Source organism: Ruditapes philippinarum, unplaced genomic scaffold (genome assembly GCF_026571515.1).
Source record: "Ruditapes philippinarum isolate M1 unplaced genomic scaffold, ASM2657151v2 ctg5098_1_1_1_1, whole genome shotgun sequence".
Classification (NCBI taxonomy): domain Eukaryota; kingdom Metazoa; phylum Mollusca; class Bivalvia; order Venerida; family Veneridae; genus Ruditapes; species Ruditapes philippinarum.
The window spans coordinates 31,458-47,730 of record NW_026860788.1 but is presented as its reverse complement, the minus strand read 5'-3'; the positions used below and the strand labels follow the sequence as shown (position 1 = coordinate 47,730).

The 16,273-nt window shown below is 32.2% G+C and overlaps 1 protein-coding gene across 3 annotated transcripts in view; it reads right to left on the bottom strand.

The window, feature by feature from the left end:
• The window catches only part of LOC132713407 (protein MON2 homolog), a gene marked incomplete at its 3' end in the record, with an annotated part of 50,181 nt that overhangs the window by 13,437 nt on the left and 20,471 nt on the right, over window positions 1–16,273 (bottom strand). For all 3 annotated transcript variants that reach the window (XM_060695994.1, XM_060695993.1, XM_060695996.1), the window contains 4 exon segments: window positions 3,264–3,351; window positions 5,986–6,137; window positions 7,089–7,193; window positions 9,573–9,706. In XM_060695994.1, the coding sequence (XP_060551977.1) occupies window positions 3,264–3,351; window positions 5,986–6,137; window positions 7,089–7,193; window positions 9,573–9,706 (479 nt within the window).

Genomic DNA, 16,273 nt, shown 5'->3' with positions numbered 1-16,273 from the left:
GGCAATATTGGCCCCCACTTACATCGTTAGTCAAGGGAGATAAGCGTTACATAAACACTGTTTATGAGATATCCTTTTACGTACAATAATTGACAATAAAATACGAACGCTGATAAAATGTTCTTTTAGATATTACACTATGCATTGGCATTGTATACAGAATATAATTTCGCTATTCTCCGCAGAACTATGGGGGTTTCAAACTTTAGTTTGTTAATGTTAAATTAGATATTATGAAACTATTTGCAGATAAATTTCTCCAGAGACCGCCACTTATCTAATTGTCAAAGACATGAAATCTGCAGATTTTTATTTCAATTTGAAGATACATTTTTTTTTAAGTGGTAAAAGAATTCAACAAGATTTGACAACTGTTTTAAATTGTGACAAAAAATATTTATAGGAAATAGAAATTATCTACAAAATTGGATAGTAACAAGCTATAATCTATCCAATTTTGCACACAATTATAGACAACTACTGGTAAAATTTAACTTTATTTTAATCCATCTTTCTATTATAGATACGACTTTCTAGCTCTACAGGAGTAGAAAGATCTTCCAGTGCAAGTCCATGGGTGTCTTGAATGATTTCAAACATGCTAATGCCCCTGAGCAGAGCCTTTAAGCATGAGCATGCCCCTGAGCAGAACCTCAAAGCATGAGCATACCCATGAGTAGAACCTCAAAGCATGAGCATGCCCCTGAGTAGAAGATCCAAGCATAAGCATGCCCCTGGGTAGAAGATCCAAGCATAAGCATGCCCCTGATAAGAAGATTCAAGCATTTAAGCATGCCCCTGAGCAGAACCTTTAAGCATAAGCATGCCCCTGCACAGAACCTTTAAGCATAAGCATGCCCCTGACCAGAACCATCCACTACCTTCTGCAAGCTTGCTCCCATGAAAGAGTGATAAATAGAGAATACCATGCTAGTGTCTGATATTATAAAATTTATCAGGCAAGGCTAAGAAAAAAAAAGAAGGGCGAGGCTCTGCCGAGCTCTTCATTTTTTTTCGTGCCGAGCCTGATAAATTTTATAATATTTGACACTTGTTTAAGGTTCATATTTATCATGTTTTCAATTTTCATTGTTTTTGATTTTTTTTATTTTAATTGAAGCAAAAAACCCTATCCAGAACCTCTCGTTTTTCAGATGGCGCGCAATAATATGTGAAATGTCAAATCAAAAAGAAATAGTCCCGAATGTTTTAGTTAATTGTAAGTGACGCGTTCATATTCAAAATTTCTATTAGATTCAAAGTTTATCAGTTAAATATTTCCAACCCAGTAGCAGGAAAATATATTCCATTCTTTTTATTTCATTTCTCAAATTTCGCATATTTTTGATGAGGTGTCTGATAAAGCTTGGGGTGACTGATAAAGCTAGGTTTATCAGGCATGCACTTTATCAACAGAAATCAATGTAATGACATGATAAATATTTAAACAGGATTTAAACCTACATTGGTGAGGGGCAAGTGGTTTGGAGTCAGTGACCTTAACCACACAGCCATGGACTCTGATTTAATGAAATATTTGTTATCATACACATATTTCTTACTGGCATTTAAAAAGTAAAGCCCAGCAACATAAATGACATGTGACAAGAAAAGATTAAGTAACAGAAAGCCTGTATCCAAGGTTAATGAACATTCTTCTGTAAAATACAAATACATAAAGCTTTTGCAAATCAGTCATAAAGATAACTTAAAAGGTCATCCATAAGCTTAAAACTACAAGCATCAACCAAAACTTAGACTGGTTGCTTGATTAAATGAGATACATGCATACAGTCAAAAATTTAAGACAACTTGCATAGCTAAACATCTTAGACTAATAACTCTTAAATAAACAGTCATACAGGTACTTGTTACTATAAGTAAATATAAGACTAGGTCAATCAATAACTAATATTAACACAATCAAATCTTACACTTTTGTTTTTCATAATTAAAACTTAGATAAAATAGTTACATACAATTACAACTTAGATAGATACTTGCATGTTCATAGCTTACATTGTAGATCAGGTACTTGAAAGGAAATTATGTATATCTAAATCTTACACAAGGTATGTGCATAAATAAAACATACCCCATTTACTGACATATTCCAAACTTTTACTAGGTCCTTGCATAAATTAAATTTACACCAGGTACTGGCATAATCAAAACTTATACCAGATACTTGCATAAGTAAAACTTACACCAGGTACAAGCATAATCAAAACTTTTCAAGGTACTTGCATAATTACAAATGGTTTAAGAATCATAAATTTAATTGAACTTTCTTAACAGTAAAAATTTTGATACAATAAAAATATTGAGGTCTCATTATGTCCACAAAAAAAAGGACAATTACAAGTCCAAACTGACACAGTTTAGCCTTAGACAAAATTCAATATAAATGATGTTATATATACATTAATAAAATTTGCAGTAAAAGGTGACATTTTATTGAATTAGTTCTAAAAGAGGCAAAAAATAATAAGACATTTATTGAGAAGAAAATTTGGTATACACACTAGCTTGAGGTGATTATTTATTGAAATAAACCGGAATTTTGATACAAGAAGACATATGAGTGATACGTAGCCTAGAACAAGGCATACTATAAATGAATAAGGCTTAAATTCTGATACGTCTAGACTTCTTATAATGGAAGTTATTACATTACAATTGTTTTAGGGCAATAAAGGAATTAGCTATACCAGACATTTTATCATGTTTTTCACGTACGATCACTTCTCGGCACATTTCTCACTGATTAAAACGTTTCCTATGTATACACAATCTAACGTAGAATCTCGTAGAATCTCAATAAGTAATCAATTTCATAGTGATCTCGGCTGATACCAGCAAACCTGAACCTACATTATCTTAAATCACTCTCTTTCTCATTTCAGTCATTCACTTGGGGAAAGAACGAAAAAAATTGCCAAACAATGTAAAATAAACACGATATTGTCAAATAATGAAATACATTTCTCTCACTCAAAAGTAAGTCACGTTTTGTACGAATAAATATCTGACAGAGACTGGCTGACATGTAGAATTTCACATATGGCTGGTGATGGTAAAAATTTCATTTATGACCCCCTATCATTACATTACATTGTTGCTGATTTTCGGAAGTCACCCACCATCAGCCTGACGCATGCATTATTCTGTTACTTTGAAACATGAACATCTCTTCTTTTCCAAACCTTTTTCCTCATCTTTTTTTAAGCGACACCAACATTATTGAAACAGCGGACACTTACCCTATTTGAATAAGCAAGGTCCATAGATTCTGCTGACAGCTTACACAAGGCATCAATAAGGTGATGTAATGCAACATCATCTAAATACCTGAAAGAAAATAAAAAGTTATGATTGATTAACAGCATGAATGAAGGAGCATTAAAGCATAGGGACAGCAAAATTTGATATGGTGTTGGAATAATGGTAAGTGCGATTACAGATGGGGTTTTATTATTGGTAGGTGCAATTAGGCAATGGGGTTATGACAGTGAGAAATAGTAAGTTGCAAAAAAAAATACAAAAACAATTGATGATGATTTTAATAAAAAGAGAATTTCAGATGCATAACCATTGCATGCAGACTGACTAGATGTATGCTGTTGGCTTCCTTATTTTTAAATTTTTCAGCTAGATATCCTCAAAATTAAAAGCTGGTCAAGGCAATTTAAGAAATTCAGCCAGTTAATGGCCCATACCCTTTCTAAACTTATCATTAAAGTGCATTTGTTGCTGAGAAAACACACACAAAAAACTATAATCTTACTTTTCTATTTCAATTTTCAACAGAAGAATAAATTTTGATACAAGTAAATTAAAATTCCACGGAAAACAAATTAAAGTAGTTCCATTAGCCGCAATACTCCGTCACCAAGATGACAGTAGGAGAAAATTAGTTCAAGTACTTAAACAGGCTAAAAAATGAGTGCCAAAGGACCACTCAATCAGCATGTTGCATGGAATCGACCATTAGCGGAATTTCACGCGACAATATGTGTAACTCCATTACGCTCTGCACCAGCGCTCTAATTGGTGATAAAATACGAGACAAAATTGCATTAAAGCAATAAACAGAACAGGAAATCGTCAGACTGTAACATTTGTATGTTTTTCTTTACAGAACACTGACTAGTCCTTTTCATTTGATGCACTATCCATTTTAAAATTAAATAAATTTCTCAGAAAAAGAAAAAAGTTATTTCGCGGGACAAAAGCTACATTGTGTAATAGAATCACTTTAATTCCCCTACTGATGATGTTAACTCTACAAACTTGTCTGTAAACTTGTCAATGCGATGTTTTACTCCTTATCATAAAGAAAAATGCGTCACACGATACAATAAATTTAAAATAAAACAAAAAATCTGAGAAAATTATGGCAATTTGGGACTACACAAAAGTAAAATGGATCTTAATAAAAAGTATTAATATCACATTTCTCTTTTGATATGTCTTTTTGAAGCTCTCTCCAGGGCCATGTGGAACTTAAAGATAATGGTAAACTTTGCATTTTTAATGCTACACTGGTGTATCTCAATAACATTAAAAGAACCAGTTAAGACAGTGTTGCTATGGAAACATTTGAAATAATCCCGTGAAGAAATGCTGTAGAAGGATTGGGTTTGAATTAACTTATTGTTTGTTTCCCACTTCGATTGAAAAAATAATTTCGCTTTCAAAAAATTTCATTTGGCAAGATAAGCAAAATTTTCTTCTTCTTTCTGCAATTCTAGAAAAGCACATAATCAGCATGTTTTTCATGAATTACAGTGTACACACAAAATGTCGTCATTATCAATTAATCAATATCACTCTTGGAAATTAACCAATATCATATCTTAAAATTAAACTATGACAAAATATATTTATCATCGAGAAATAAATGCTTTAAAAACAAATTTATTTATTACTTCTTTTCATCAGGATTGCAATTTGAACAGACAAAAGAATTTACTTAATTACCAACACAACCTGTATGTTTTTTTCCCCTTCAGAACAAAATTTTTACAATTTAACACAAAGAAAAGGTTGGAAGCGGTAAACAAACAATTTTTTCAATGATGACCTTGTATTTCTTATATAGTCATGATAAATATTTACATTATTTATATATTTTTCTCCTGTCATAGATTAGTAAGGTATGGTAAAGATTTTAATACCGTGAGAGACTCACATACCCTGAAGTATAAGAGAAAATGTCTTCACCATCCCAAGGGATAGTTGTCGAATTAAGAAAAAAGTGCTTATTTATAGGATCATTAATAAATGACGTTGTCTGAACCGTTTCGAAACTTTAATCTCCATACAAATGAATTTATTACATCATTACTCATATTAAATATCTTAATACTGTACCCTGCTTGTTAAACTAAGACAGTCAATTTGCCCTACTGCACTGAAATTTTTTGACATAATAGGACTGGAAATATTTTTTTCAAGATTTGTGTGGGATAAGATGTTGAGCTGGGCCAGTAACTTGTTGGAAAAATTTTAGTTCATTCTCTCTGTCCATTTTTTCTGTATAATAATTTTTATGGTGCAAATGGACACAAAAATGAAAATCATTTTTACGCTTTTAACTCAAATCAGGATAAGAATTGCACAAAAACAGATTTTTAGTTTAATTCTTAGTATACTAATTTTCTTTATCATCTTTTCCACTTTCATTATTGCATTTTTATAAGTTTCCAAATATTTGCCTAAAACCATCTCTTTCTGCTTTCATTAATGCATTTTTATCAGTGTCCAAATATTTGCCTAAAACTTAGCATAAGATTCCTGAATATATGTAAGGCGTAGTAAATACATCATAAGGCTAATCCAATCCGAGGTTTGCGGACAAACTATGTTTCCTACTGCCTCAACAAAAACACCATAGTAAATGCGGATGAATAAAGAAGCATCTACAATACAGTTGCCACCAGGACATAATTAGTTTGTCTGATCGTATTTGTGTGTACTCACTGTGAACTCTCGAACAGTCTCGACAGCATGGATGAGAGAACAGGAAGGTCAGCCATTACTGCTGTTGTTATGACAGCACCTGTCGAGTCCGGCTGACTGGCCTTCAGACTGCCACCACTGGATGGTTTCAAACCCAGGATCCATACAAGATGCTGAAATAAAAAAATTCAGGACAAAAGTATTCATCAACTACTACCTCTTAAGATATTGCAAGGCATTATAATGGATAGTTATCTAAATTATTTTTTAAGCTCAATGATGAAAAAACCTTGAAGCTTATTTCAACCTATCTCAAGTTCAATTCCTCGGACTGACAAGTGTCCACGGTTTAAAAGAAATTTTTATTCTCTAACTCAAATTTCATGTCTTTGATTGGTCAAAAACTGGCACAGAATGTGTACTGACCAAGCAAACACTGAGATCTGAGACTGACCACAACATAAGGTTTTTATAATCTGAAGACCAGTATAATGTCATATGATGAAACTCCTTAACGCTTGGAGATGGACTCCAGAACCACTTGGTCACCTTTTTCACCTTACAATTGCAATCATGTCATGGATTATATTTCAAGATAATACCCAAGGTATTATATGCCGAAACAACTCATTTCTCAGTATGTACGAGTTTATAACACAATAACTATACATTTGACTATCAAAACTTTTGTCTTTGAAATAAACAATCTCTGTATATAAGTATAAAAAAGAGGTCCAAAAGTGCCTTTAGTACTTTAGAACACACAAAAAATGTAAAATAGTTTTAAAATCCATCTCTATGAGTCTATGTGTATTAACAAGAGCTCCAAGTGGGCACTAAGTGCCCAAGTGAGTAAACATAAAAGTAGATAAAGGTGTTCCATTGTGTTGGTTCAATTCCAAAGTTCCATGACCAATACTTTCAGCAATTGATGGATACAAGGTGTTTGAGCACTTTTTTATCCGATATCAGATATCTGTTTGTAAGTAATCTTTGGTCTTTTCATTTAGTTAGAAAAAAGACACTTGTCGTCTCTTCCATTGAGCACCTTATTTCAAAAGTCTGACAAATTTAGGCATACCATTGGTAATCAAAGGAGTACAAATATTCAAAAGGCAATTTACCTGTAGAGTGGTTAAAACGAGATGCCAGGCTGTTCCAAGAACACCCCCATGACAATGAGCAACAGCCAGTAATGACCTCATACACTGAATGTTCTTCGCAGTCAACTGTAAAATAATTCTGCACTTTTATGGTACATCAAGAAATCTGTTTACCAATAAGAAGCTTATGCTCCTTTTTTAGTACATGAACATTCTGTAGAAGAATTTAAAGCCTGAGTTGGCGGTGTGAAAGCTGAACAAGACTGGGGACTTCTGCAGATGTTAATGCAGGGTTCATTAATGCTATCCTAGGATAAAAGTATATGTTTGATTCTGTTATTCTGTGTTCTTGTTTCTTTGTTTTTCATATAAAGAAACTGGCTTCATACCTTTGTACGATGTCATTTGATGGTTATGTTTTGATACTGAAACTACAGGGGCTGTCATTGCAATAACCTAATTCTGCATGGTGCCCTGAGTCACACATATTAAAATACATGCAAAATGGCATGTGCTCTGGTTATTTCATTCACTAATGCATGTTTTTTTTCTGCGCATATATGCAGGTTTTATGCAAGAATTAGTTTAAAACATTAACTATTTTAAAGCATAATAGTGAACAAAGTTTATCATTTACTATTTTAAAGCATAATAGTGAACAAAGTTTATAGCTTATTTGTGGATCTACCAAGTACTGAAGGAAACAGTAGCAGGTACAGGAAGCAGATTCATGCATGGATCATATAAGCTATCAATTATCAGATTTCAGAATAAGAATTTTTTTTGATTGCTTTTAACTTCACTTGAGCTACGAACCTCACTTAATATATTGATTTTCAATTGAATTCTCAGTATATTTCTTTATTATCTTTTTCATAGTTTTCTCTTTTATAAGTCTCATGAACTATGAAATACTTTAAAATTTTATGTTTTTAGGCTTCTAGACCTCAGTAAAAACCCTTTGGCATTTTCAAAATGAAGATAAAATTCCTAGTCACAAAATATCTTATATGAAATAAATATAGTCACATTTTTTGTAAACAAATAACTGACAACTCCAGTTTTCTTTCAAAGTTTTTTTGCAACAACGTAAGAGCATTTTCATCAAAATCTTAATGTACATCAATACAAACTCAGTTATTCAAAACATCAAATTGATTTTAAATTTAAAAGCATTTTCTGCATTGTAACAATTTAAACATTTCTGTACTAAAAAGAGATGTATGCACATTTTAACTGCATGCAATAACTTTCATGACAAACATTTAAACTTTGACAGCCATACATTTAACATTATAAAAGAGAGCATGTATATTGTCATCAAGCATACAGGCAAGTAGATAATTCATCATATTTCGTGTCCCTGAAAAAGTGTGATAGTACAATATTAAGTTTTAGAGCTAGAAAAAACAATTTATTATATACTTATAAATGAAATATTGAGAAATATTGATGAAATAAAATGTGTATTTTCATTTTACGTATTAATTATTTTTCACTATAAAAATTTATTTTTCACTGCACATATTTTCTGTATTTTTACTTGAGTCTTGCCAGACTTCTTTCTTCTAAATTCTGCCAATACCCAAAATTTTAAGGGGAAGTCTACACCCACTTTGTTTGTTTGTTTCATTTTACGCCTTTTCCCAACAGTATTTCAGTCATATAGGCGGGAAGTTTCTTAACCATCATCCTGGAGAGTTACACCAGTACTAGACTACCTTCCCCCACACTAAACTACCAAAGCATCTGACGGGGATCGAACCCACGCCAGAGAGGTAACTGGATTAGAAGTCATCAACCACGGAGGCGGTTCTACACCCACTTACTAAAATATTTAGTTTCATACCACTCCATGAAAATAAGTACTGATATTTGATCGAAAGATCTTTAATATCCTGTATTTACCATAAACAGCAAGTTTTTATGTTTCCATGTTTAATCACAATGTAATTATACCAAAGATTAAAAGTTTTAATAAACAATAGAATAGCAATATATTTACGAAAGGTATTGCACAGGAATAGCAAAATTGACCACTCTATAAAGGCATTGCACAGGAATAGCAAAATTGACCATTCAGTACAGGTATTGCTCATGAATAGCAAAATTGATTATTCTGTACAGGTATTGCACATGAATAGCAAAATTGACAACTGTGTACAGGTATCACACATGAATAGCAAAACTGATCACTCTGCACTGGTTTTGTCAAGGAATAGCAAAATTCAGTATTCTGTACAGTATTTACACTTACACTGCTGGTATCAAGTGCTTAGCCTTAACCACCAGTCAAGAGCTGACAAACCTGCATATCCATGCAGTCTGCTTACAGTTGGTTGACAAACTTTATATTTTATATTGTCATCTTGATCTCAATAAAATTGATAATGGACAATTCCAAATATGGAAGCTGGACAAGTCCATTTAAGAAATAAAGCAGGGATAGGGTAATACACACTCAAGACTTTATCTTTACTATTAGTAATAATTACTTGAACTTACCATAACTGGCCCCTGGTGTGCCCCTACAGGAAGAGCTGCTGTGGGCAATGGTGTCCCTACTGCAACCACCTGGGATCTTTCATTAGCCTCTAAATGGGTAGACTGTAAATCCTGACTGGGAGATCTTATGTGTCCTGAAAACAAATTTAATACTTTACTAAACGGGCATCAATTAGTCAAATCCGGCCAAAAACTTTCAAAACTTTTTTTATATGAAGTAGCTATCATGTAAGCATACCAAAGGTGCAAAATATGCAAGTGCTTATTAAATGACTGAAATAGTACATAGACTATACAGACAGATAGCTCTTTAGGCTTTACAATCTAACGTAACCTTCCCTCCCTAGCCACTCATTCAAATCAAGTTCAAATGGGTTTTTTGTTTGTTGTTCTGTTGGATTTTAAGTCACATTAATGCTGTAAAAATAATATGGCCACTTTTCAGCTTTACTGATGAAGGAAGATTTCAGGTGCTCCTCTGTGTATTATTTTATAATTCTAAGCATGAGTGGGTACCCAAGTAGAACCACCAAACTTCTGTATGCTAGTTGGATAGCTTTCTGACAGTTTCTGATAGGATTTGCACCCACAGAGGTGAGGGGCAAGTGACTTGAAGTCTGTGACCATTTGGCCTCAGAGACCTTCAATGAGTAGTTTCCCAAAATCTAGGTGTCCATAAGCAAAAATGTTGAAATAGCAAACATTAATTTTAAAATTATCATTTTGTATTTTTAAAACACGCTCAGCTATATTTTCAGAAACACACTGAGCTAGGACAAAGTATTATTCAAATTTTATCATTATGTTCTTTGGTAAACAAGATTATTTTATAATCTGAAAATTATATTCATAGAACTAATGTATACCAGACTTATCATAAGCTTCTTTTAATGTCATTGTTTTAAGTATACCACCCACTTCAATCAGTAATTAATTTTTTTTAATCTTTTTCTGTGTAAATAATTATATTCTTGCTGTGAAATAAGCAGATTAATTTTGTTTGGTTTTCATTATTAATGATGAAGATGTTATGAAACCATAAGTCACTAAATGGCAAACACATATATTTGTGTAGCTTAAATGTTTATCAATCAATACTCCTAAAGCAAAACATGAATATGAATATTTGATGAGCAAAACATATTAAATGTCGATATTTATGAAGCCAAAACCTGACATGCAATGTTTGTGGAGAAAGATACTAATGTCAATATAATTTGTAGATCAAATATGAATGTCAATATTTGTGGAGCAAAACATAAATGTCAATTTTTGTGAAGTATAACATGAATGTCAATTTGTGGAGAAAAACATGATTGTCATTATTTGTGGAGCAAAACATGAATGTCAATATTTGTGGAGTAAAACATGAATGTCTATATTTGTGAAGTATAACATGAATGTCTATATTTGTGAAGTATAACATGAATGTCTATATTTGTGGAGTAAAACATGAATGTCAATTTTTGTGAAGTATAACATGAATGTCAATATTTGTGGAGCAAAACATAAATGTCAATATTTGTGGAGAAAAACATGAATGTCTATATTTGTGAAGTATAACATGAATGTCAATATTTGTGGAGTAAAACATGAATACCAATATTTGTGGAGCAAAACATAAATGTCAATAATTGTGGAGTAAAACATGAATTACTTTGATATAGAAAACCTGAATGTCTATATTTGATTAGCAAAACATGAATATCAGTACTTGTGAAACATAAACCTGAATGTCAATATTTGTGTGGCACAACATGAATGTCAATACTTATATGGAGCAAGACTTGAATGGCCATAAATGTGTAGCAGGACATAAATGAGAATATTCCTGAAGAAAAATATGCTTCAATCACAAATATAAGTCAAATTTGTTCTTTCATACAATGTCTATACAGAAGTTGAACACATAAGAGGAAGCACTTAATAAATACATGTATGTTTTTTTAGATTCAAGGTGGTTTTCATCTCCGTATGTTCTCTATGTTACTGACAAAGATGAGACAATGATACATTATCCAGATACAATCACTTCTGAGACCAAAAACACAAACATATTATTAAATCAAGAAATGCAGGCATTTCATTGGACAAAACACTAGGGAATTACAACTTAATTTAAACTATATTTTTTGTCAAAAATAATAAAATTAGATTAATGGGTGTATTATATTAGGATACAAAATAATTGATGTTATAAAAAAGCTGTTTTTATCAAAAACATGTACTGGTACACAATTATGCACCAAAAGGGTGAAATAAAGAGGTAAAAATGGTGTTATCCTCGTTTTTTTCACATCAACACACTTTAATGTTTTATACAATACCATCATATCCCAAAGAAATTAAATTTTCCACATTAAAGTCTGAGAGTTTGTAAAAAAATATATTCCTTCCATGTGATGAAGTCTTCGATACGGGGGATTAGGTTAGTAAATAACGCAAGTTTATGCGTACACCTAATTGCAGAGTAAAATAAAAATTCAATGATAGAACTGATATGGACGCCTTGATTATTTTGCTTATTTTTGTACAAAGCAATAAGGACGAAGGATGGATAATGTCAAGGTAATTTTGAATGTTTACCCAAAGCACTTTTAACAAACAAGAATTTGTAACAGAGTTACCAATGTCCCCCGCCTCAGGAAGTTTTATATGAAGCATAAAATTGTGCTATTTCAAAAGACTGAGGTATGGATCTCAGGACATTCAGTCCAAAATTATTATCAATGCTAGATCTGCAAATGCAACAATAAATTTGTTAAAAAAATAAAATGAAACACGGAATTTAAAAATTTATCATGTGTCCTCTCAGTGTGACCTTGACCTTGGAGGTAGGGGTGCAGGTGTTGTACTTGACATATCGTCTTATTATTGTGACTATTTGTGCCAAGTTATTTCAAAATCCCTTGAACTATGAAGAAGTTCTAGATCCGACACAAAATATACCCTATAACAGACTATGTTAATTTTTGACCTCTAAGTGTGACCTTGACCTTGGAGGTAGGGATGCAGGTGTTGCGCATGACACATCGTCTTATTATAACAAACATTTGTGCCAAGTTATTATAAATTCCTTTGATAAATGACAAAGTTATGGACCGGACATGAAATATAACCTTTAACAGACTATGTTAATATTTGACCTCCAAGTGTGACCTTGACCTTGGAGGTAGGTGACCGGTTTTTGCGCATGACACATCGTCTGATTATTGTGAACAATTGTGGTAAGTATTTACAAAATCCCTTCATAGATAAGAAAGTTATGGACCGGACACGACATATACCCTCAAATAGATAATGTTGACCTTGAATGAGCAAGTGCGACCTTGACCCTATAGGTAGGGGTCTGGTTGTTGCGCATGACACATCGTTAACCTTGAATGAGCAAGTGCAACCTTGACCCTGGAGGTAGGGGTCTGGTTGTTGCGCATGACACATCGTCTTATTATAACAAACATTTGTGCCAAGTTATTTCAAATTCCTTTTATAAATGACAAAGTTATGGACCGGACACGAAAGTGTGACGGACGGACAGACGGACGGACAGACGGACGGACAGACGGACGGAGCCTATTTCTATATCCCCCTTTTTTCTTTGAAAAGGCGTGGGACATTAATGTAAAAAATACACCAGTAAATTGTTACCACAGCCCTTCCAGACCCTGGGATTAGTTATCCACTTTGACTTTTGAATTTTATTACTCCTTACTAGTTTTGACAAATGAGCAGGCTGGCCTGACTTTAAACTGGTGTGATTTAAAACCAAAGTCATGTTTGCAAGTACAGTCTAGACCCTACTTAAGACCATCCAATTATTAAGACCACTCTGCCATTAAAACCACTTTGGTCCAGTCCCATTGGTGGTCTTAAAAGAGGGTTTTTTTATATACATTTAAGGGAATAGGTGATTAAACACCCAAGTATGATTATGCAAGTACAGAAGAGACCTTACTTAAAACCATCCCAGTATTAAGACCACTCTGGTCCAGTCCCACTGGTGGTCTTAATAAAAGAAGGTTTTACTGTACATTTAAAGGAAAAGTTTGAAATGTGCGGTCTTATATTGGAAGCCAATTTATCAGAAATTCTCAACTTTCTGTCAAAAACCTTTCTCTGCTTTTATTCAATCAATATCAAACCGAAACAAATCATAATGTGTTTACCTTCATGTCACAAAAAACAGTAATATCATTGTCTGTTGAATAAAATTGAAAAATGCAATTAAAAAATTTACTTTTCTTGAAATTGGGGAAAATGGATTAAAAATAAAAAGTGATTTTAAGCTTTTGGTGGATGTTTTTTTTGTACTACAAGTGTTCAGGAACAAGAGGTTTCTTGAATTTGAAGAATGGATAACATCATTTCACAATATTTGAAGACATTTCTTCCCAACTTCTTCTCAATTTTCATACCACTAAGGGATCAATTTCAATAAATCTTTCAAATTCTTATTATTTTGTTAATAAATTCTTATAAAAAAAGGAAGAAAAAATATATATGAAATGAATTTTAAACAAAGATAAAAAATACATTTATATACATATGCCTGTAGACATAGCTTTCTTTTGAATTTCACTGATTTAACATATGAACTCAATTAATAAAAAATAGATCTATGGTTTTATGATGAATATGACCTTTTTGCACTCACAAATTAATCATTTTTTTATCATGTTTACTTGATTCATCCATCAATTTTTCCTTGATTTTTCTTACAATATTAATAGGAAGGCCAATTACATCTCTGACATTTTGAGAGAGTCTTTAATTAACCTACGACACCTGGTTTTAATATGGGTTTGGTTTAAAAAGGTTAATTCAATTTATTGTAAACACTGTGTTACTGTAATATCTCTCTTATGATTACTTTTATAATTGTTGATTTGATCTTGTTTTCTTTCTTATTTTATTTTATTTTTTGTAGGCCATATGAAAATAGTATTTTAGTTTTTTCTTTTAGACTTTTATATATGTCTCATTTGATACCTTTCATCATCATTATCATCATCATCATTATCATTGCCATCATCATCATAATTATCTTCATCATTATAATTATCATTATTATCATCTTCCTCATCATCACCATCATTATTATTACCAACATCATCATTAATATAATCATCATTATTATTATTATCATTGCCATCATTGTCAACATCATCATAATTATCTTCATCATTATAATTATCATTATTATCATCTTCCTCATCATCACCATCATTATTATTACCAACATCATCATTAATATAATCATCATCATCATTGTTATGAACATCATCACTTAATTTATTATCAAACCGAGATAATCATTTTTGTTTTTCTTTTTTAATTCCCATCTTGGTTAGCATTCCCGCCAAGTTAGGCCAAAAGTTTAACCTATTTATTAACTTGGTCAATTAACCTATATTAACTTGCTGAATTGTGCAATGGATTTACCCTGCTTTGAATTCGGAACAGTTCATTCCAAGTTTGAAAGATTTCAATATGAAAATACGTAACATTTTTTTTTGTAATATAAAAAATTCAACAGCCAAAAGCCTGATCAGACTACAAGGGGATGTGCAGGCTAGCCTGGCTCTATACTGGTTGGAATGGCTAATGACTTTCAGTTTTAGCAGTTTAAGATTATTTTTAACCTGCTAGAACTGAAAAGTTTTCAGCCTTTGCCAACAGTATAGAGCCAGACTGGCCAACACATCCATGAAGTCTCATACTGCTCTATACTATTGGCCGACTGACTTTAAATTTTGATTTTGATATTATTAAAATGATACTGGACAGTTAAAAAAAATGGAAGCTCAAAAAGTCCATTTATGAAAATCTGCAGGGTTATTTGGTTTGAGAGAATGCATAAGGATTCTCAAGGTCAGTCATAACAAGACATTGGTGACTTGGGCACAACCATGATAGACAGACCCTATCATAACACTAGACAATACAGTGCTAATTGACAGACATAAGTCTCACAGCAGACGACAAAAATAAAAAGATCGAACAAATATTGCTGGACAATATTTGAGAAGTCATTGGCATATGATAGCTACTGTCCCACCCATCTATTCAGAAATGATACTTTTCAGATACATAAATTTTTCTCACCACAAATCAAATTTTTATTTCCTGTCTCTGGCTTTTGACTCAAATAGTAGTTTTTGGTATATGAAGTTCTGAAATGGCATTGGCAACATCTTGAGAGAAAACCATCAAGATTAAAGGACAGACTGACCTGTGACCTTGACCTTACAAACTTTCTTCCAAATAACAGAAGTCCTCATGAAACATCTTATTTTGTGTGTATAATGAAACCAATCTTTCCATGTTCGTGTGTATAATATGAACATACCATTTTATGGCACATCTTTGTGTATCTTATATAAATAAAACTTTCTTTGGCTTGTACTAAGTGTATTGACAGATATTGTTATGTGTATTTTTGTGTGAATTACATAAACATTTATGTGGCATATTTCCATGCATTATCCTGTTTTTTCTTTGGCATATTTGTGTGTGTGTTATATTAACAAACATTTATGTGGTATATTTTCTATGTGTATTATAAAAACAAACATTTATTTGGCACATTTCCATGCATACCTTTCTTTGTGTGTGTATTTTATTAACAAACATTTCTGTCGCATATATTCCATGTGTATTACATAAACAAACCTCTCTTTGGCATATTTCCATGTGTGTTT